Source organism: Pseudorca crassidens, chromosome 6, assembly GCF_039906515.1.
Source record: "Pseudorca crassidens isolate mPseCra1 chromosome 6, mPseCra1.hap1, whole genome shotgun sequence".
NCBI lineage: Eukaryota > Metazoa > Chordata > Mammalia > Artiodactyla > Delphinidae > Pseudorca > Pseudorca crassidens.
Window position 1 is genome coordinate 80,347,911 of NC_090301.1, and position 23,740 is coordinate 80,371,650.

Below are 23,740 nucleotides of genomic sequence, written 5' to 3' on the forward strand. Positions count from 1 at the left end.
CTGCTTAAATCTGCCCAGTTGCTTCTCGTTGCTTCCAGGGTTACATCCACCTTAGTACTGCACTGCAGGCTGACTATGATTTGGCCCCTACTTCCAACTGAATCCCTTGACTATTTGGGGATCTCCCCAACTGCCCATAGCGTTTTGGATTCTGTATCTCTGTCCCAACTGCTTCCTTTGACTGAAATGCCCTCACCCCTGTAATGCCTTTTCTTGGCATTCAGGCAAACAACTACTCATCTTTCAAAACACTGATCAAGCATCACCTCCGCTATGAAGTTACTCCTGACAGCCTCCTGCCATTCTGCCTATCACTGACTCCTCTTATCTCCTACCTCTACCTGACAGATGACTTTCTATCCTGGCAAAGATGTATAACATATGGCTCCCAGGCTCAAAAAGCTTAGGATCATCATTCAACCAGTAATCTTGTTATATAACCTAGACAAGAAAGCCGCTTTGAAGGAGAAATTATGAGTCATGAAGAAATAACAAATTGTAAGTAACTTCAACACTCAGAAGCCTCTGTGACTCCCAAGCCATGAGCTGTGCGTGCGCACGTGTGGTGCTATATGTGTTAGCTACATACCAACTGATTTAATCTTCACAAACTATGAGTTGGCCACTATTATTATTCCCGTTTTATTATTTTTTAACATCTTTATTGGAGTATAATCGCTTTACAATGCTGTGTTAGCATCTGCTGTATAACAAAGTGAATCAGCTATATGTATACATATGTCCCCATATCTCCTCCCTCTTGAGTCTCCCTCCCACCCTCCCTATCCCACCCCTCTAGCTGGTCACAAAGCACCGAGCTGATCTCCGTGTGCTATACGGCTCCTTCCCACTAGCTATCTATTTTACATTTGGTAGTGTATATATGTCAATGCTACTCTCTCACTTCGTCCCTGCTTCCCCTTCCCCCTCCCCGTGTCCTCAAGTCCATTCTCTATGTCTGTCTTTATTCCTGTCCTGCTCCTAGGTTCATCAGAACCATTTTTTTTTTAGATTCCATATATATGTGTTAGCATACGGTATTTGTTTTTCTCTTTCTGACTTACTTCACTCTGTATGACAGACTCTAGGTCCATCCACCTCACTACAAACAACTCTATTTCGTTTCTTTTTATGGCTGAGTAATATTCCTTTGTATACATGTGCCACATCTTCTTTATCCATTTATTCCCATTTTAGAAGTGAGGAAACTAAAGAGACTAACTTGCCCAACATGACCCAACTAAATATATCAGTATGAATAAAGTATGGACTTCAGTTAATTGTCTTTAAATGTAACTGACAAATAAAAATTATATACTCTTTTTTTTTTTTTTTTTTTTTTTGCTTTACGCGGGCCTCTCACTGTTGCGGCCTCTCCCGTTGCGGAGCACAGGCTCCGGACGCGCAGGCTCAGCGGCCATGGCTCACGGGCCCAGCCGCTCCGCGGCATGTGGGATCTTCCCGGACCGGGGCACGAACCCCTGTTCCCTGCATCGGCAGGCAGGCTCTCAACCACTGCGCCACCAGGGAAGCCCTATATACTCTTTATAAATAAGGGGATATATATTTATTGCTCCTATTTTAAAGGCCTGGTACATAAAGAAAAACGTTAAGTGCCCTATTCTCAAAAACAGTGATTTCTTGAAAAATAAAAAACCACACACAATGAACAGAAAACTTTACCTCTTGGAGGCAATAAGAAAGTCTTAGGGAGAGAGGAGGTTTTCAAATACCTCAGTTCAGTGAGTTAATGCACGAAATTAAACGGCTGCCTAAACCCAGCTCCAGAGCTCAAGCCTCCAGGCTCCCAGGTCATCCGCGCGTCACTTTATCTCCGCCCACGTCGCGGCGGGGGACTATCCAATGGAAGGGCGGCTCTACGTGGGCCTCCTGTGCGCGTGCGCATCATCGGCTCGACGATCCTTCCCATCGATGTGCTCAGAAGCAACTCCTTCAGTCTGGGCACTGCCAGCTTCGGCGCTACCCGCTCTGCCGTCGCGCCGCCATTTTGAAGACGGGAAGAGTCCGGGTCTCCAACACCTGGAGGCGGCGGCGTAGACTGGTACGTATGGTTTCCGCCCGCGTTAGCCCCTCCAAATTCGCCCATCTTCGGGCTGCAGCTCTCGGTGTTTCCTCTATTCCCACAGGGTCCCTATCGCTGTCGCCAGTCGTCCTGGCATTCTGTCTTTAGGATCCTTTTCGCTTGCTCATCCTTCATCTCTGCTGGCACCTTTGCTTCTGTCGTCGGGCAGCCCTGACCGGTGTTAAAATACCTACTTCGAGCCTCAGGACTCCATCCCGGTGGAGCTCCTCATTGGCCACCCCGATCTAGTCGGAGTCGAGTCCCATTCGCGGACTCGAACCGGGCGTGCTGAGAGCCTCACGCCCTCCTGTGGGCAGCGAGCTGTGCCCTGTGGGGGCGGGGGGCGAATTTTGGGGTTCGGGGAGAGCTTGGACTTTGGTCCTGTCTCGGTGGAGGGACACACAGTAGGCTGGTGGTGGACGTTACCCCAGTGATCTGTTGTTAGAGCTTAATCCGTCACCGGCCTGTTTGTTTTGTCCTTTCCCAGGAATAACTTTACAAAAGGGAAGATATTTTTCGCCTGCCCTTCCCGCCAGAAATGGCCAATGTGAGTAAATTAGCCTCTTAAGAAGCAGTATAGTAATAAAATAGTTTGGGAACTCGTTAGGAAGGACGGGTTTAATGATAATGGCATTGATGGCATAATGTTTCTCGTAATTAGTGTACCGGAAATGGCAAGGGAAGCAAGGGGTGTGAATTAGGTTGATATGCTTTGCGGGTAGTTTGAACGCAACATATTTCTCAATACACGTCTATTTATTTCTATAAATTCGTTTTTAGAAATAAATTCAGTGCCAGCACCCTTTCAGTAGTTTTAAAAGACATTATTTCAGTAAATATTTAGAATTATTTTTAAGCCGTTTTCTGTTTCTTTGGTTAGGTAAACTGAAGGTTTTGTAGCAGTTTCAGTATAAGAAGTCACCTTCCAAATACTACAAAATGGGCGCAAGAGATATTATTCTCACAGGCCATAGAGATTTATTCACTGTAACAGTACAGCGATTACTCAGACGCATCCTGCCATAGGGAACACAAGACATATTTTAAAACAATTACAATAAGAGTAGAAACTAATTTTAAAACCTACACAAAGGTACAGTGCAGATTCAGAGCTTTGTGGAGAGGGAAAAGTAGGGGTTTGTGTTCACTTAATCAGAGAAGCATTTGAGGTTTGAAAGATGGGTGGGATTAGATAATCTGAGGTTTGGTTGGGCAGAGCAGGAGGTATATTCAAAGACACCCCCCCTTTCAAAAATCAGGAAGTAAGTTCTGTCTTCCTGAATGTAAAATGTGTGAAAGAGATAAGTGAGAAGGTTGGATTGTGGATTTGGAATCATGTAATAGAGAGTCTTGAATGCCAAACCCAGTAATTTGGACTTTATTCTTTAAATTTTGGTGATTTAATTAGAGCTGTGTGTTAGGAAGACTAATATGGCAACAGTTAGCCAGGAGAGTATTCCTGTAGTCAAATATGATATATTAAGTAACAGCCTAATGGTAAGACTATAAGGCCAAGTCGTAAACGTAGACCACTAGTGTATCCCGTGTGTTAAGGTGAATTTATACCTAGCCATAATCATAGGAAGGGAATGTTGTAAAAGGAGCATGTGCTACTCTCAAAGGAAAGATACCAGTTAGAGTAGTATGCTAATATTTGACCTGGCTTTATTTTGATTTGAATGAATAAATTAATCCAGTAGGTATTTTGAAGGATACTTTTATTGTTAGAAGTTTACATAAAACAATATTCAAATATATGTTTAAAAATTTGTGTTCGTTTATGTGCATTTTAAGTGCTGAATGGATGTTACTAATGAAACATGAAGATAGATATGTATGTCTTCAACAATTTAGTTTGCATACATAGCATGGGTCAGGTATGTCTATGCTTCAGAGGCTGAACAGGTCAATTAAGAAGCCTTGGTGGGGACTTGTACAAACTGAAATACTCATTTCTGATATAAAGGGAGCAGACTTTCCTTAGCTACAGTGATGTGTTGCCAACTAATGTCATTTGGGAATGTGAATCCAGCACTGCCAGATCTTTGGAGTTTGTAAGAACAGCTGAAAGTCTGGATCTTTTGTGTGAAATATCACAATTGCTCAATGTTGATATACAATTCAAATTTCTTGTACCACTGAGAATTACCATTTTTGTCTCTGAGCAGGTTGGGTGCACACCCAAGGGAAGATGCTTAAATTTTCAGGTGGGCAGAATGCTCTGGAGACAGGTCTTGCATTTTGAAGACATATAAAGGAGGTTCTGTCTATCCAGATCTTGTAGAAAGAGTTGGAATTTGTCAGGCCTAGGAGGAGAGGGAAAAGGACCTTTTAGCAGAAGAAATCTTGTGGCAGAATAAAGAAGGCAGAGAAATATGGGAAGACTTGGGTAGATATTTTTATGTGACTAAAGAGTGGAGTAAGAGAAGGAGGGATAAAATGAGTAAGAAATTATGTCAGAGAAGTAGAACGACCAGTTAGGATGTATTCTTGTACTTAGGATGAGAAAGTCAGAAGGAACACAGGGCTGGATTTCAGAATACTATGTGAAAGGGAAAAAGAGTGATTCTACAGTATCTAGACTATTTCAACATCCTGGTAACTATTTTTCATACCAGCTCTCTAATCCCACTCCATTCTCTACACTGCCCTTAGTGGTACATTCCTTAAAACATCCTTTATTTTTATCAGTTTACTCTTTTCCTCCCTGCCTACAGGTTAAAATTCTGATTTATTATCTTGATATAACAGGCCCTTTCCTGTCTGTGTCAAGTATAAAGCCTTTTAAAGTTGCCCACAAGTTAACTTTCAAGCTTGTTTTTTACTGCACTACCTTATATCCACCTTCAGTGAACTTGTCACTCTTCTGAGTACATCCTTTATGACTCCATCCCTTTGTTCCTGATAGTCACTCATTGAAATGCCCTTTCCCCAGCAAATTTCTATTTCTTCACAACTAAGTATATCCTCCATGAAACTTTTTGCCTATGTCCTCAAGGGTCTCTTAATTATTCAGATCTTTTGATAGCATTTCACAGATGATATAGTATTTGTTCTTACATGTTTTCCACTAATCTAAGAGTCAGCGATTTCTTTTTTTAATATAAAGAGCCAGATAGCAAATATTTCAGGCTTTGTAGGCCGTAGAGTCTCTGTGAAGCTACTTAACTCTGCCATTATGACATGAAAGCAGCCACAGACCATACATAAATGGGTATGGCAATAAAACTTTATTCACCAAAACAGACAGAAGGCTATATTCAGCTATAGTTTGCCAACCCCTGCATTAGATTATTCTGACTTAAGTATTTTGATGAAAGTTTATACGTGAAAGATGTTTACACATTCATCCATTGTAACTGACCTCAGAGTCTAGGGAATGAACATAAGAGCAGAAAATGTATCACAAAGTTGTGTGCTAAAACGGAGGAAAGTGGACATTGCCATTAAAGAAAGAGGAAAGATGGTATGGTAGATAATTAGTACAATTTACAGCAGTAAAAGAAGAGAAGAGTTAGAAAGTAAATAGGTTTTGTTTCTAGGAGAGGTTTTGAAAGTTCTTTATTTTGAGAACAGAATCTTATCAGTTGTGTTACCTTTTTAGTGTCATCACTAAATAGGGCAACTTTTAGAGGTTCCCATTCTTTCTGTATGGCACTCTTAATTCTGGCCTTGGGAAAGCCATATATTTTTACCCAAAGTAACTTATTACTTGTTTTTTAAATATTTGTATTTACTTCTAAAATTATAAATGTACATGATGCTTATCCTATGGTAGCTGCTCAATAATAGTAGAATAAACATTGGTTTTAAAAGATATATTGCAATGTGAGGATTTGCCAGAGATTGTCTGTGTTAGTATAGCATTTATATCCAGAATAATTTTGATTTTTGTGTCCTTCTTAGGTGCTCTGTAACAGAGCCAGACTGGTTTCCTATCTCCCAGGATTTTGCTCTTTAGTTAAAAGGGTTGTCAATCCCAGAGCCTTTTCAACTGCAGGATCTTCAGGTTCTGATGAGTCTCATGTGGCCACTGCACCTCCAGATATCTGTATGTAAAAGTTATTATTGCTTTACTTATAATTGTTTCATAACCTTCTGAGTTGTGTTTCCTGTAATACAGTAAGTCCCCTACATACAAACCTTCAAGTTGTGAACTTTCAGAGATGTGAACACGAGTTCGCGTGACCAGTCACGCAAGTTAGTTCACGTGTCTGGTGTACATTGTCACGTGTGTGCATTCTCTACAAGTGGTTGTGCTTTTGTGTACTTTATGGTACTGTATAGAGTACAGTAGTACAGTATCTTTATTTCAAGCCCAGGATGTCCGGAAGCAAGCGTAAAAGCAGCGTATAGCTGGTATTGCTAAGAAGCGCCAAGCAATAGCAATGGAAACAAAAGTGAAAATAATTGAGAGAGTGGAATGAGGCGAAAAGAAGGTAGACGTTGCTCATTCTTATAACATGCATCGTTCAACCGTCAGCATGATTCTAAAGAACAAGGACAAGGTCATGGAACACATGAAGTCTGCTGTGCCGATGATGTTGACAATAATATCGAAGAAGCGTGGAAAAGTGATGAAGGAGTTGGAGAAACTTCTTAGTATGTGGGTGGAGGGTCAGCATCAGCGTCAAGTCCCACTCAGCTTAATGCTGATTCAAGAGAAAGCTAAAAGCCTTTATGAAGACTTGAAACACGGCAAAGAATCAGAGGGCACATCTTTTAATGCCAACCATGGCTGGTTTCATCGGTTCAAGGCTAGAGCCAACCTTCACAATGTAAAAGTAAGTGTCAAGGCAGCAAGTGCAGATATGGTAGCTGACCGGGAATTTCCTGAAATGCTTCGAGAAATTATTGATGAAGGTGTGTATTCACCTGAGCAGGTTTTTGATGTGGATGAGACAGGACTGTACTGGAAGAGGATGCCAGAGGAAAAGTTACATCAGTAAGGGGGAAAAGTTGATGCCAGGCTGTAAAGCAGCAAAGGATAGGCTACCTCTGTTGTTTGGTGGCAATGCTTCTTTCCGGCGATATGAAGCTGAAGGCTCTCTTAGTTTATCACTCAGGGAACCCAGGAGCCCTTAAAAACATAGCCAAGGGCTCTCTTCCTGTTGTGTGGGAGAGTAACCCCCAAACCTGGGTCACACAGGCCATTTTCCAGGACTGGTCTTTCCACCACTTTATCCCAGAGGTAGAGAAGTATTGCTTGGAGAAGGACATCCCATTCTACATTCTTTTGCTGCTCAGCAGTGCTCTGGGCCACCCCCCATTCATGGACGACTTTCATCCCAACATCAAAGTAGTGCATCTGCCACCGAATACTACATCTCTCATCCAACCTATGAACCAGGGAGTTATAGCAACTTTCAAGAAATATTATTTACGTCACAGTTTTCATCAGGCAGTAAAGGCAAGTGACGAATCAGGAACAACCTTGTGACAATTTGGAAGGACTGTAACATCCACGAGGCCATAAAAAACATTGACTTTGCTTGGCATGAGGTTACGGCCGTACCCATGAATGGGGTTTGGAAGAACCTTTGCCTGCAGTTTGTTCACAATTTTCGTGGATTTGAAAGGTGGATGAGGAGTCCAAAGAGGTCTTCAGCAACTTAGTGACCCTCAGCGAGAAGCTGGAGCTAGATCTGCAAGAGGACAACTTCATTGAAATCCTTGCTGTGCACCATGAGGAGCTTACTAATGAAGACCTGATGGAGTTGGAGGGCAAGAGAGGACGAAAAGAGACAAAAGGAAGAAGAAGTAACTGAAGAACCGAAGAGATTCATGATGCAAGGGGTTTTTCTTTATTTGAGGAGGCACTGTTAGTTTTTGAGGCACAGGACCAAAATGTAGAACAGTACACAGAGGTTGCAGCAGCCATTCAGAATGCAATCCACTGCTACCATGTCATCTATGATGAGAAAAAAAGACCTACTACCCAGACATCACTGGATTGTTTTTTCAAGAGGGTAGATAGAATTGAGTCCAGCAAGGAAGCAGAGCCTGTGCCATCCACGTCAGGCATCAGTGAAATTGCAGTTTGCCCTCCATCTCCTTGCTGATGATCCTTCCGCTCTGTCATCTCCCACCTCCTCTCCCTCCTCCAGTCAGTAACTCTTCTTGCCTGTTCACCCAATGCCAGCCCTGTACACCAGCTGTTGTACTGGACTACTGTACTTTTCAAGGTACTCTACTGTAAGATTTAAAGGTCTTTATTTTTTGTGTTTGTTTTCTATGTATTACTTGTGTGAAAAGTATTATAAACCTATTACAGTACAGTACTATATGCTAGCCGATTATGTTAGTTGAGTACCTAGGCTAACTTTATTGGACTTATGAACACACTCTCGGAATGGAACTCATGCGTGTGTAGGGGACTTACTGTATTTCTTCTTGAGGTTTTACTGATTTTCTAAAGTTGAGTTTATCCCACTGAAAATAAAATCAGAGCTCTTGCCTAAATATTTATACCAGAAAGTTACAATATTTTTTAAAAGAAGATTGAATATTGGTTTCTAAAACTTATTTTCTTGAACTTTAGTGTTTTTCTAATGATCTTTGAGCACACAGTCCTCCCTGAAACAAATCTTCTTTTGATCCTATTAAACTATGTTACTACTTCTTGATTCTTTGCTGAATTTCTTAAATGTAGCTGTCACTTTGAGTGTTTATTAAATCAAAGTCTGCTTTTTCTTATCCATCTTGTGCACCACTATCAATCATTCTAAAATACTTTAAATCATGTCACTTCCTTCATAAGCCTCGATTATCTCCCACTGCTTTCAGTAGCAGTTCCTAAACTATTCCCAAGCTATGAATCATTGTTCAAGGATGAAAAAAAAATTTTTTTAAGCTCTGTGATTAGTTAACTTGGAGAAATGCTTTATACCATAGTCCTATCGTAGAGGTTTATAATACACACTAAAATATTCAGGGAGCGCTCTTAGAAACTTTACCTGATGTATTCTAAAGGAATTGCCCATGGAATCCTTTTTCATGCAACACATTACTTACAGTGTAATATAAGTTCACTTGGGCATGCAAAGCCTCCCCTGGTTTTCTTGGTCCAGTTTTCTAACTCCATCTCTGATTACTCCTCAGTTTTCATAATCTGAAGGCTAAATATACATCTATCATAAATGAAAGATTTGTCACTCAGAATATGTAAAGGGTTTGCATTGTGAATATACAGCCAACCCTCCTTATCCATGGGTTCTTCATCCTCACATTCAACCAACCAAGGATTAAAAATATTTGAGGAAAAAAATTCCAGAAAGTTCCAAAAAGCAAAACTTTAATTTGCCACACACCATATCATTTACATTGTTTTTGATATTATAGGTAATCTAGAGATGATTTAAAGTATACAGGAGGATGTGATGTACGAAGGTTACAGTATATGTGCGTGCAGTTGACTCTTGGACAACATGGTTTTGAGCTGCTCAGGTCCACTTTATACGCAGATTTTTTTCAAAACTAAATAAGTACGGTACAATTCTCGGTTCATTGAATCTGAGGATGTGGAACCGACTATACAGAGAACTGCCTATAAATTATACTCAGATTTTTGACTGCATGCAGGGTTTGAACAGCTAACCCCTCAGTTGTTCAAAGGTCAGTAGAGATATGCCCTTTTATATAAGGGACTTGAGCATATGCAGATTTTGGTATCTGTGGGGGTCCAGGGAGCAGTCCCCTGTGAATAACTAGGGACAACTATATAAAGAATTTTTGTAGATCAATAGGAGAAAGAAAACCCAGTAGAAAACCAAACAAATTTCAAAAATGGATTTGAACAGGCTATTTCTGTAGGAGAAAACCTAAATGACTGGTAAACATTTGAAAATATGCTCACATTCACTGTTAATATGGGATATTTATTTAAAGAAACAGATCTGAATAATCTGTAGAACCCATGTTCTTCAAAATAGCTGGTAAGTTTAAGTTTGTGAACTGACTCCAGTCAATCATTAGTGGCTGTCGAGAGCCTTGTTACTCAGTGTGATCTGCAGACCAGCATAGCATAGCATGGCATAGCATCAGCATCATCTGGGACTGTTTAGAAACGAAGAATTTTTAGCCCCACTGCAGACCTAGTAAATCAGAATCTGCATTTTGAGAAGATCTTAGATGATTCTTAAATAATTAAAAGTTTGAGACATACTGGGCTAGAGTGTTTAGGTTGAGAATCATGTGACAGTGTCTGTGTTCAGCAGGGAAATGTTCTGCAGTTGATGGGTGATGTCTGTCATAGGTATGGAAGAGCGATATGGGGGCAGCCATATTGACATGGTCGTTTTTAGTCACTCAGTTCTGGCAGAGTTTATAAATTTTTTTTTATAAATTTTTTTTTTATAAATTTTTTATAAGTTTTATAAATTTATAAATATTTTTATTGCCAGCTAAAGTCTGCAGCAGTTGTCCCTTCCTTTCTCTAAACAAAATTCCTACTCTGAGTATTTCTTCATTTGATTTTCTAATTTATTCTTTTCTGGATCTTTTTGAATTTTTCACATGTCAGGATTTTTTTAAGTTTTACAGGAATAAAAATGTGGTCTATTCTTCTGTAAGTATTAAATCCATATTAACTCATGTAGCTGGTAAACAGGGCATTATGTCACATTGGTTCGTACAAGATTTTTTTCCAGTCCATTAATGTTTTGTGCCACCAGGTAACAGCAGTTGAATGCCCCTCCCCAAGGGTAGCCACCATTAAGTCTGATGTCTTTCCTTACAGATGTTTTTTTTACTGTATTTAAAAACACAAATATAAGGATGAAAAATAAATGACATATATGCTGTTCTTTGACTTAGCTTTTTCTTTTAATGTAATATGTACTGGACTTCGTTCACTATCAGTAAAGATTTACCATATTCTTTTTAATGACTGTCAAGAATTACATAGTGTGGGAGTTCCCTGGTAATCCTAGTGGTTAGGATTCCGGGCTTTCACTGCCATGGCCCAGGTTCAGTCCCTTGTCAGAAAACTGAGATCCCACAAGCCGCACAGCATGGCCAAAAAAAAAAAAGAATTACATTTACAGTACTTTATTGAATTCTTTCCCTAGTAATGGAATTACCTATGAGCTGACAGCTGGTTGCTTTGATTAGTCTTTTGGAATAACATGAAACAAACTAATTTATATTTACACAGGAAAGCAAACTTCAAACAACTATTGGTTAGCTAAAAAAAAATACCTAATTGGAAGAAGAACATTCTTTCAGTCTACCAATGTACTTAACTAGTAAGGAGAAAATGATTCATTTTGTCGTTCCTCTTTAGGCTCTCGAACAGTTTGGCCCGATGAAACTATGGGACCATTTGGACCTCAGGATCAGAGATTCCAGCTTCCTGGGAACATAGGTTTTGATTGTCACCTCAATGGGACCACATCACAGAAGAAAAGCCAGGTTCATAAAACTTTACCTGATGTTCTAGCAGAACCTTTATCGAGCGAAAGACATGAGTTTGTTATGGCACAATATGTGAATGAATTTCAGGTAAGTTGTTAAGGTCATTCTGTTTTTCTAATTATTAATGCTGTATTAATTTCTGATAACTGAACATATTACTTTCATTGAAAAAGTAAAAAAAAAATCTATTTAAATCCAGTATAAACAGAAACAACATATATAGCCTTTAAAAGCTTGGCATTGTCCTGTACATAGCGTTTGCTATATAATTTTTTTCACCTAACTACATTGCAGTCTCTTTTAGGTAATTAAATAATTCTTCAAAAATATATTTTTTTACTAAATGTTTATTTCAAATATAAATAACTTAATTCTATAACTGGAAATTTATATTCCCTGTTTTTCACTTTTATTAATGGTAATTGTAATTTATATATGGACCAAATTCCGACTAGTTTTATATTCCTCTAGCCATTTAAAAAGAAAATTTTGAGATCTCTGAAACTCTGGATACAGTAGACTGAAGAGGAGGATTTTTAAATAGCTTTTGTAAAAACAATTCCTGAGGGTTTTTTTTAATGAGTTTTTTAAACTGGTATCGCATATGAATTTTTAAATGCATTTTAAAACTAGTATTGCTCATTGCTCACTCAAATGGAAAGTTACATGCATTTCAGAGTTTCTTTCAAACCCCGATCCTTATCATTTTTCATATTTCTGTATAGCTTCAGGTTGAGATTTTGATCAAAGCCATATTATTAAAAGCAGCAACCCCTCAAATTATGGGTGATATCAGATAACCTAACACTGGGACACAGTTGACCTCCCCTGACTTTTTATCTCAGATATTCCTTCTCAGTCTTTTTGACTCCTCCTCTGTCTACCAGTTACATGATATTTCCCAAATGTCTCTGATCTTCATTTTCTCATTTGACTTGCTCCCCGGTCACTTAAGTCCTTGGCTTTCTCCACAGGCTGTGTATTCATATTTCCTAGCTTCTTATTTCTGTTTCTGACATTTCTGGTTCTATATTACTATCTGCCTGCCAAACATCTTTATCTGGATGTCTCAGAAGTCCCAAGATTTTACACGTCTAGTACTGAATTAGTCCTTTTTCTCTCAAAACTTGTCCTTATTCCCATGTTGTCAGTAGTATAAGTGACTTAGTCATCCTCCCACTGTCCCAAAAATAAAAATTATAGTGCCAACCTTGACTCCTCTTTTCATCATACCCCTGTAAATAGTGACAGAATTACATTGCTTCTATCTCTGAAAGTAGCTCTTAAATAATTTGTGTACCTTCAATTCTCACTAATACTGCCAAAGTTCAGCGCCTCCTTATCTTACCTCAATTTTTATAGGCATTATAGTATGATGGACTGTGGAGATAGGATAAATCTGTATTCAGAGATTAACTCAGCCATTTACTTAATTTTGTGACCTTGAAAAAGTTACTTCACCTTTCTGAGCCTCTGTTTCTTTATATGTAAAATGAGGATAATAATAATCCCTGGCCTACAAAGTTGCTATGAGGATTAAATGTGAAAATGTATGTAAAATACTTATTACACTAAGTGATCAGTAATTTTTGGCTGTTACTGGTCTGTCACCTGCTCTTCCTCGTTGCCATACATCCTCTACAGTAATACTGTCATTAGCTTTTTATATCGCATGTTGATATTCCTCATTGCTTTTTCAAAATTTCATAATGTGGCATAAATGGCTTTCCACAATTTTGATCCCTTATCTTTCTCACCTTACTTCCCACTACTTCCTTACTCCTTCTGTTCTCCAATCACAGCATATTTTCATTTTTTTAAAATTACACCATTCCCTTTGACCATTGTATGCCTTTGCACGTTATTATCTCTTGCTGGACTGTTTTTTTCCTCCTGAATTCTTAACCTATAGTCTGTCTATTCTTTATCTGTCAGACACACATGTTAATTAATATGTAACTCAAACGTGATTTCAACCTTTTCCTGATTTCTGCCAGCAAAGCAAGTTTCTTCCCCATCTATACCTCCAGAAGACTTCCGTTATAACTATGTAGCATTTCTGATATGGATTGCATTTATTTGTTCATGCATTTTTCTTCTACTAACTCTTATATACCTAAGAGTGAAGACTGGATTTTTTACCATTGTAGTGCCTGTTCCTGTTTATAATGTCTAGTGTATAATAGGCACCCTGTAAATTTCTGTTGAATAAAAGCCTCTAAGCACTTCCTGTTGGAGAAGCTATATGTTTAATCATGTTGCTTTGTAAGTTAGTGTTCTTATCCTCATTTTACAGATTATACAACAAAAGGAAGGATAATTAGATATAACAGAATATCAGAAGAGGTAACATTGTAAGACACAATCATGGCGCATTTTAGTTAGTTTTTTAGCCAACGTCTATTCATATTAAGTCTTAGAATATCAGGGTATTTATATGTTCCTTTTTTTAATTCAACATTTTTTTTAAATTTTCAAATATTACATTCATCATAGAGAAAAGTTTGAGTATGTAAGAAAACACTGCCTATTACCCCATCACCAGCTAGGTTAGGATTACTGAAAAAACTTTCTAGGGAAAACAGGTTTATAACAGGCAAGATATTTTATTTGAACTCCAGATTTTGTTTACTTATATTTCTTATTCCGCCTTAGGGTAATGATGTACCTGTTGAGCAAGAAATTAACAGTGCGGAAACTTACTTTGAAAGTGCCAAAGTAGAGTGTGCAATCCAAACATGTCCGGAATTGCTGCGAAGAGGTATGTTGTGCTTTATTCATATTTACACTAGTGTGTGTTAGATAATGTCACTAATTTTTTAATGTGTTGAATAATGTACTCCATTGGAATCGTAATGCTTTATAACTTAGTATTTTAATATGTCTAGCTGGAAATGATGATTGCCTGGCCAAGATAAGGCTTTCAAGTGTCCCCTGACATCTGACCTCATGCTGCCATTAGATAGGAATAGTAGAATTTTTAATAACTTTTTTCCTAAATCTTTTCCTAAAGTCATCCCACTCCTGGGTGATTATTACAGCCATAATTTCCATGAGCTAATACATTAGTACTACTGAGAAAAATCTTAATAATAAACTTTTTTTTAAATTACAAGACCAAGAACATGTAACCCAACTTACTCTTCAGAATTGTTGGCAATATATTTTCGTTCATCCAAAAAGAGCAGAAGTAAACCAAAACTAAATGCATTTCATCCTTTTCAAAACTAATATGCATTTATAAACCTAACTTGGTACCATAATAATTTAACTTAATCATCATTTTTCTAAAGTATTTTATGAACTGTTTCTTTTTTTAAAAAATTTATTTTTTTCTGGAGTTTTATTCTTATTTTACTTACAGATTTTGAATCACTGTTTCCAGAAGTAGCCACCAACAAACTAATGATTCTGACTGTAACACAGAAAACTAAGAATGATATGACTGTTTGGAGTGAGGAGGTAGAAACTGAAAGAGAAATGCTCTTAGAAAAGGTAATTCTTTCAGCTGCTGACAATTTAATTTTATGATCTTATTTAAATACCAATGAACCAGTGTTTTAAAATGATGGCTATTTTTTCTAGCCTTTACTAATTCTCTGCTAATGTATTCCAGTACTAAAAAACTTACATGTTTTCTGAGAATAAAAATACCACAATTTTTTTTTTTAGTGTCTTTGAAAAACTTAGATTCTGTCCAGTACTTCCTCAGTTTTTTTTAAATTTATGGTTTAGGAAATTTGGGAATATAGTAAACAACAAAAATGTAAAATTAACTCTTCATACCCATCTCTCTCTCCTTCTCTCTGATCCTCTCTCCCCCTCCATGTCTCTTTCTCTCTCTCTCTCTCTCAAGCATGCCAAGTAAAAAGTGAAAATACCTCAGCCTTCTTAAAGGGGTAAACAATAACAGTGTACAGTACAATAATAATATAATGTATATACCCACATTTTTTTCCCATCCTTTGCTTTTAACTTAGAAGATATGTTTTGACACCTTTCCATAACATTACGCATAGATTTTATTTCATTCTTTGTAAAAATCTGTGTAATATTACATTGCATGGGCAAACCGTAAATTTTTTAAATTATTTAAAAAAATTTTTAGTCATTTATAAGTTGAAAATCAAACTTAGGCTATTACAGGCAGTGAATATATTTGTACATATATTTTTTGTACATACTTACATATTCCTAAATAGGGAAATCGGAGGGTATATTCATTTTAAGTTTTGAAAGATACTGCCAATTTGCCCGCCAAAAAGACTGTCCTAGTATATATGCTCTCACCTTTACCCTGGATATTAGCATTACTTTTCATTTTTACCAACCTGAGAAATGAGAAGTAGTAACTTAAAGTCTTATATTTAAAAATTATATAATTATTTATCTAAGAGCTTGATGTTCAGTTATATCAATTTCTTTCTCTACAAGATAGAAAGGAATATTCCTTTGCCTGTATGACATGTTGGGATTAGCTCACTTGGACACCTTAGCTAACTATAGTTGAAAAAATTCTCTTTAGTAATTTACATACAGGATAATATTTGGAATTATTTTATATTTTCTTTAGGGTTGGATGTATGGTTCTCTTCATTTATAAAAATATTATTTACATACTCAATAGAGTATTTTATGGTAATGACTTCATACTTAAATGTCCCACATATAACTTTACTAATAAATTCCATGTGGTAATTAATAATCATGAGCAAGTTATATATGCTAGCTAACAAAGAAATTACAGAGAGGCATAAGGCATTCTCTCTGATCTTTAAAAGATCTGAATTTGGAGAAGTGAAATTTAAATACATAATAACTCAATAAACATTTTCTATTTATATATTGACAATGATTAGTAAATGTATACTACCATTTAGACACTAGAGAGTTTGCTCTGATATGTGCATTGTATTAATAAGTCCTACTTTTTGAACCATTCAAGATTCTGAGCCTCATTTGATACTGACTCCCGTATAGATGTAAGTCAGCAACAAAGACCCAATGCAGCCAAAAAATAAAATAAATTAAAAAAAAAAATTTCCAGCCTTTGAAATGGCAACACGCTTTATCATGTGCATTTTAAACTTTATAATGACTAAAACTATTTTATTTTTTTATGAAAAAACATTTTTTATTTTAGACATGTTAGTGGTTATTTTAGAACCACACATAGCTTACTGTCCAAGTAGATATTATATGTTGTGGTTTACTTTATTTCAGTTTTTTACCAGCAGATGTCAGTGTTTGCTATTGATGAGCAGAAATCTTTTTTTTTTTAATTAATTAATTTATTTTTGGCTACGTTGGGTCCCCGTTGCTGCACACGGGCTTTCCCTAGTTGTGGCGAGCGCGGGCTACTCTTTGTTGCGGTGCGCAGGCTTCTCATTGCGGTGGCTTCTCTTGTTGCAGAGCACGGGCTCTAGGTGTGCTGGCTTCAGTAGTTGTAGCTCGCGGGCTCCCAGTGCAGGCTCAGTAGTTGTGACACACAGGCTTAGTTGGTCCACATGTGGGATCTTCCCAGACCAGGGATCGAACCCATGTTCCCTGTACTAGCAGACGGATTCTTAACCACTGCGCTGCCAGGCAAGTCCCAAGCAGAAATCTTTAAGAAAAATACTTAAACTGGTTCTTTTTGTGATCATTTGGGATTCTTTTAGTTAACCTTTGCAAACATTTAAATGCATCGTTTTGTTCCCCTTGTAGTTTTTGTGTATGGTACATCTTTTATTAAATTGATACATAATTCTAATGACTTTCCTAAACCATACTCAGTTTTCCTATTTTTAAGAATTATGAGAATTAATGAAATACAGCAGTAAGTGTAAATATTAAGTATGAAAATAACCTATAGAGTACAGTATTATCTAAATGTTTTTCGTTAGTTTACAAGAAAGTACAGGCATGCCTTGGAAGTATTGCAGGTTAGGTTCCAGGCCACCATAATAAAGCAAATATCGCAATAAAGTGAGTCACACAGATTTTTTGGTTTCCCAGTGCATATAAAAGTTATGTTTATACTGTACTGTAGTCTAAGTGTGCAAAAGCATTATGTCTAAAAAAAAGTACATACCGTAATTTAAAAATACTTTATTGCTAAAAAATGCTAACCATCATCTGAACCTTCAGTGAGTCATAGTAGTAAAACATCAATAAAGATCACAGACTACAGATCATCATAACAAATATAATAATAGATGAAAAAGTTTGAAATATTGAGAGAATTACCGAAATGCCAAACAGACACGTGACGTGAGCAAATGCTATTGGAAAAATGTTGCCAATAGGCTTTCTGGACACAGGGTTGCCACAAACCTTCAATTTGTAAAAAACTTACCTGCGAAGTGCAATAAAGTGAAGCCCAAAACAATGAGATATGCCTGTATTTGGAGAAAATAGGTTAAAGTTGTATATCTCTATAGCAGGGATCAGCAAACTTTTTCTGTAAAGAGCCAGATGGTAAATTTTTAGGTTTTGTAGGTGATAGGTTCTCAACTACTCAATTCTACCATGTATTGTTAAAGCAACCACAGACCATATATAAATGAACAGGCATGGCTACATTCCGGCAAAACTGTATTTACACAAACAGGCAGGCAGCCAGCCAGGTTTGGCCCTCGGGCTATCAAGGCTTGGACTTCTGAGCATCTCAGGTTAGTGCCAGAGATGCTCAGTGAGGTCTCATCACTATAGGTGGACCAGAAATTCACGTTACCCTGTAGTGCGTGACCCCTGATATCACCATTCAGCTCTCAGCCCCGCAGCTGGCACTCTCTGCTGGACCTTGAGGAATCTCACCTTGTATCTGCGCAGCTCAACCCTTGGCTACTGAACCAGGGCAAATTGCTCCGCGGACCACATGGGAAGCCCATTTGTGCATCTCCCTCTGCTCCATTACCCTACACCAGAAATTCCAGATGCTTCAACAGTTCAGAACTCTTGCTTTCTACCCCCTCAGCTCAGTGACACTATCACTTTGCTTGGGCTCCACTTCTTTGCCCTGCAACAAGAGAGTGTCCCCAGACAGAAGCCTGGAGCATATATGGGGATCACCTTATTTGTTTCCCTTCTCCGCTGCTGTTTTGTCTGCCTATTGTTCAGTGTCTAAAAACAGTTGCCTCATATATTTTGGTCAGTTTTATATTTTTCAGCAAGTGGCAAGTTTGATAACTGTTACTTTGTTATAGCTGTGAGTGAAACTGTGCCCTTGTCTTTAAACACTTATGGTCTGTCTTTTTTTTTTTTTTTTAACATTCTAATCTGATTCTAATATTTGCTTCTAGTCTTTTTCACTGCTTAGACTTCTGATAAAGCTAATAAAGACATTGTAGGAATTAGGATGGTAAGACCAAGATTTTAATACATGCATGTGGTCTGTAATGTTTATACATAATACAAAAGATAGAGAGGTGTATAGTGAAAAGGAAGTATGTGGTCCAGCCCTGTACCCAATCTATCCATTTATCGTATTATTTTTATGTGCCTTTTCAGAAATATTTCATGACTATGTGAGTGGGTAGATGTGTTTTTGAAGGACACACAAACAAATACATGTTTTTAACCAACTTTCATTCAAATTAATGAATGGTCCATATCTTTTCATTATGAATATTTTGTTTTCCCTTTCTTACCTTATTTCTAATACCTCTGTAATGATACAAAATAGCAACTGTAGGTTATAATCCATGACAAATTTGGGAGTTAATAGCACAGAAGTGATTAGAAATAGTTCCTAAAATAGGAAATAATTTAGAAGAAAAAAATATACAATTTAGACTTTTTAAAAGAAAAAATATTATATGAACCATTAATCTTTTGGACTGGTGAAAATAATCTTAGGACTTTACAGTCTTAATTTATCATTAGTTTTAATTGTTTATTAATATTATTGTATTCTCTATCTGAAGCAAAAAATATTTATCTTAAAAATTTATTGAGAAATAAAACACTCTGTGCTGCTGCTTTGAGCATATTATTTGTGCCTTTTTCTATGCAGTTCATCAGCGGTGCTAAAGAAATTTGCTACGCCCTTCGAGCTGAAGGCTATTGGGCTGACTTTATTGACCCATCATCTGGTTTGGCAGTGAGTAATTAAATACATTTTGAAAGCCACATTATATAATTTGAAGTAGGAATTATTTTTATTATAAAATTGTTTATAATTATAACCTTGGTAAAAGTAGACCATTTAAGACTTTGAAAACCTCACAATTTTATGCAAAGAGGTATAAAAATAGGTACCAAGAGTCTGTTGAATTCACAATAGGTACCAAGAGTCTGTTGAATTCACAACTTTGAGGGACCTCTGGCACTCATAGTTAAGCTTCTCCATCACTTTAAATTTTTTTCATTAAAAATAATTTTAAAATTTATTTTCCATCCTCATTAATAGATATTGTTTGAATTACATTGAATTAGTGTGTTTACTGTTCATTAGTTAAAACTTAGTATCCAATAGTTTCATTAAGGAAGAAACACACACTTATTTTTAGAATTAAGAATATGGATGGTAAAGAAATATTTAGAAAAGTAACTTTTTGGAAATTAACATTTGTAAAGCTATACTTTAAAGAAAATAACTGAACCACTATTGTGGTCATATTTTAAATTCTGTATATATCTTTTAACTACAAATAGTAATTTTTTCAATCTTAAAATAGGAATATATACTGTTTCTTTTCAAAGTCAAGATTTAGTGAGTACTAGAAATGAAAAACTTACTCTGATAGTTTTCTTATCTTAAAAATTACAAAAGTGAACCATAGATGATTGCCTAATTCTTATTTCATCTCTAAAGGTCATATAATATTATGCATTTGGTTCTAGGTAATATGCAGTCTGCTAGATCATTCATTTCTCATTTCCAGAATGCACAGGTATTGAGGGGAGAGGAGGTATTAGGACAGTTAGGTGTTCCATGTGACCTTTTTATTTCTTATTTGATTTTTTAAATATTCAGAGTATTTATATAGATACGTGTTCGTATTTGCATAAAAATTATTACTTCATTATCTTTCTAGCTAATGAAAATATGACTTGTTTTATTTCCTCCAGTTTTTTGGACCATATACAAACAACACTCTTTTTGAGACAGATGAACGCTATCGACATTTAGGATTCTCTGTTGATGATCTTGGTTGCTGTAAAGTGATTCGCCACAGTCTCTGGGGTACCCATGTGGTTGTAGGAAGTATCTTCACTAATGCAACACCAGAGAGCCATATTATGAAGAAATTAAGTGGAAACTAGCAGTAATGTCAACTTATTTGCTCTGCTATTTGTAACATTTGGGATGATCTGTACACTGTCAAAGGCTTCAGTTTTCAAAATTTAATTCCTTGTAGGTATTTATTTGAACATTTATGAATTTACAATATTGGCAAGCGGTTTGTGATTTTTAAATTTCAAATGTTCATTCATAATATCATGAAATACATCTTGAGCACATCCACATTGTATAGAATGTGATAACTAACATGTAACCAGGGTATGATCTCATATTGTTATTTCTCCCCTTAATTGGAAAAACCTCAGTTTTAATTATTTTTCTCCAAAAATAAATCATACATTTGGTTATGACATGTGTTTTTTCATTGCAGTATTTTTAAAATATAATTCTTAAAGATTCCTAAGAAACTACAATATTAATCTTCTTAAAGTTTGTTTTTTCGTTTTTGGTTTTTTTTTTAATAAATGCAGTTGAGAAATCTGGATTCAGTGTAGATTTAACTTTTTTTTAATTTTCTTTTTACTATATTACTTGTTAGATGTCCTGGTGCCATCTGAGTATTACTTTGAAATAATGTATGTACAGGAAAAGAAGAATAAGGATAATACTAAAACTTTACATATAAAAGAATATGAATCTCAACTTTATACATAGTGAAAAATAATTCTTAACTCCTGGGTTGAGACAGATAAATGTAGTTTATTCTCAGACAAAACTATGCTTCAGCTGCTAAGTCATATTTCTCCAAATTTAGCAATAGATGGAAACTGCAGTAGTTTACAGAAATGTCTCATGTGGGACAGAGTTGTTTTTACAGCATTTTAAACTTAGACTCATCTTTGATTTGTCTTTTGTCATTAGGAATATAGATAAATGTCAGGAGAACAAGTAACTTCTACCAAATGAATTAATTGAAATGGATTTTTCTGTATTTTTAAAATTAACTGCCTGTTTTTCAAATGATCACATGGAGATGACCAGCTTTTTAATTTAGTTTACAACTTCATTTAATACTGTTTGTTTAACATGTATCGATAGTTTGATAATGAGTGTTGCTTATGATTCAAAGAATAAGAGCTACAGTGTTTTCATTCATTATGAAAAAGATGAAGTCTTGACTTCCAAAACATTTTTTTTTTTTTTTGGTGGTACGCGGGGCTCTCACTGTTGTGGCCTCTCCCGTTGCGGAGCACAGGCTCCGGACGCGCAGGCTCAGCGGCCATGGCTCACGGGCCCAGCCGCTCCACGGCATGTGGGATCTTTCCGGACCGGGGCACGAACCCGTGTCCCCTGCATCGGCAGGCGGACTCTCAACCACTGTGCCACCAGGGAAGCCCCCAAAACATTTTGAAAAAAATTGTTTTGGAGTATATATGCTCGATAAATTTTCATCTATGTAAGGAGCACCCAGATCAAGACAGAACATTACTGGTACCTCAGAGGCTCATCCGACTCCCTTTCAGGCACTTCCTCCCCTTGCCCCTCCCACAAACAACCACTATCCTGAATTCCTACAGTATAAGTTGGTTTTGTGTGTTTTGATGCTTTACATATATGAAATCATATATACTAGGTTCACTCTGGCTTCTTTCACTCAGCAATGTGAGATTCACCCTTACTGTGCATAATTATAGATCACCTGTTTGCATAGCATTTGCCTTCTCAGTGAATTGGGACAATTTTGCCCCTCAGAGGAAATGTAGCAATGTGGAGATATTTTTTGATTGTTACAACTTGGGGTGGGAGAGTGCTATAGGCATCTAGTAGTTACAGGCCAGAGATGCTACTAAACATCCTACAATGCAAAGGACAGTTCCCACAAAAAAAGAATTATGTGGTCCACTCGTTTCTTGTATGCATATTGCTTATTCAGGCCTTTCCTACTTTGCACCATTCTTTGAGCCATGTTCCTTGAAATTTCACCATTTGCTTTAACAATTCTGAAGTGCCATCTACTGGTTGAAAAGGATACTTCCTCCTTATAGGTGGCTATGGTTACATACTATATTATGTGAGGGGTAGGCTACACAATGTTGGGACTCCTTTTATCATCTCGCTTTCTAACAGGATTTGCAGAAACAAAAAGTATGAGAAGCAGTAAGTGCCAGTTAAATTTTTTTTTCCTTGAAAAGTAGGAATGGCCAGATTTAGGTTTGGGATATATAATCCAAGGGTTGCTTACTAATAGTAGTAGAAGATAGTTAACTATTATGTACTGCAGTAAGAAAACATTGCAGTTATCAGTTTCATCATATTCATTTGATTAGGACCCCATTAAGAAAGAATTGGTAAAATTATCTTAAACATAAATTTGCTACCTTTTAAAGTAAGCCTGAGCCATTGAAATTAATTTTAGACCTATCATTGAAAAACACCTTTTTGTTGTAAAATTTGTATTTTGACAAGAACTTAGGAATTATTGTATAGAAGATAAATGCTAGAAGGGGTCTTTCAGATCATCTGACCCACCTCCCTCTTTTTACAATAGACAAAATGGGAAACAAGAACATACATCAGGTCACACAGCTAGTATTAAGACCCAGTGCATAGTCATTATCAACAAGTTTATAAAGTGCTTAAAAATATCAGAGTTGCAGAATTTAAGTTTCAGATTAATAGTGCTGCCACATTTCATAAATAAACTTCTGAGTTCATTCCATTGAACTCTACATGCTCTGAATTTCTTTGAAATTTTACTGAAACGTATCTAAAAATTCAGTTATAGATCCTACACTTCACACAGTAATTCTCTGACTTCAAGATTAAAACTAATTTCTTCGACTTCCCTGGTGGCGCAGTGGTTAAGAATTTGCCTGCCCACGCCGGGGACACGGGTTCAATCCCTGGTCCAGGAAGGTCCCACGTGCCGCGGATCAACTAAGCCTGTGCGCCACAGCTACTGAGCCCGTGCACCGCAACTGCTGAGCCCACGCACCGCAACTACTAAAGCCGCGTGCTAGAGCCCCTGCTGCACAACAAGAAGCCACCGCAGTGAGAAGCCTGCGCACCATGTT

The 23,740-nt window shown here is 36.9% G+C and overlaps 1 protein-coding gene across 1 annotated transcript; it reads left to right on the forward strand.

Annotated features, from left to right (window-relative positions):
• The first annotated feature begins 1,916 nt into the window (after positions 1-1,916).
• MMADHC (metabolism of cobalamin associated D) lies at positions 1,917-21,076 on the forward strand. Its single transcript, XM_067741986.1, has 8 exons — positions 1,917-2,062; positions 2,571-2,630; positions 5,990-6,134; positions 11,367-11,584; positions 14,153-14,258; positions 14,862-14,992; positions 19,494-19,580; positions 20,552-21,076. Exons 2-8 carry the CDS (start codon positions 2,622-2,624, stop codon positions 20,744-20,746), a joined length of 891 nt encoding a protein of 296 aa, XP_067598087.1. The 5' UTR covers positions 1,917-2,062; positions 2,571-2,621; the 3' UTR covers positions 20,747-21,076.
• The last annotated feature ends 2,664 nt before the right edge of the window (positions 21,077-23,740 follow it).

Coding starts and splice junctions, on each gene's coding strand:
- MMADHC (XM_067741986.1), top strand. Junction 14,993..19,493: donor GAGAAATGCTCTTAGAAAAG/GTAATTCTTTCA, acceptor TTTTCTATGCAG/TTCATCAGCGGTGCTAAAGA. Junction 19,581..20,551: donor ACCCATCATCTGGTTTGGCA/GTGAGTAATTAA, acceptor TATTTCCTCCAG/TTTTTTGGACCATATACAAA.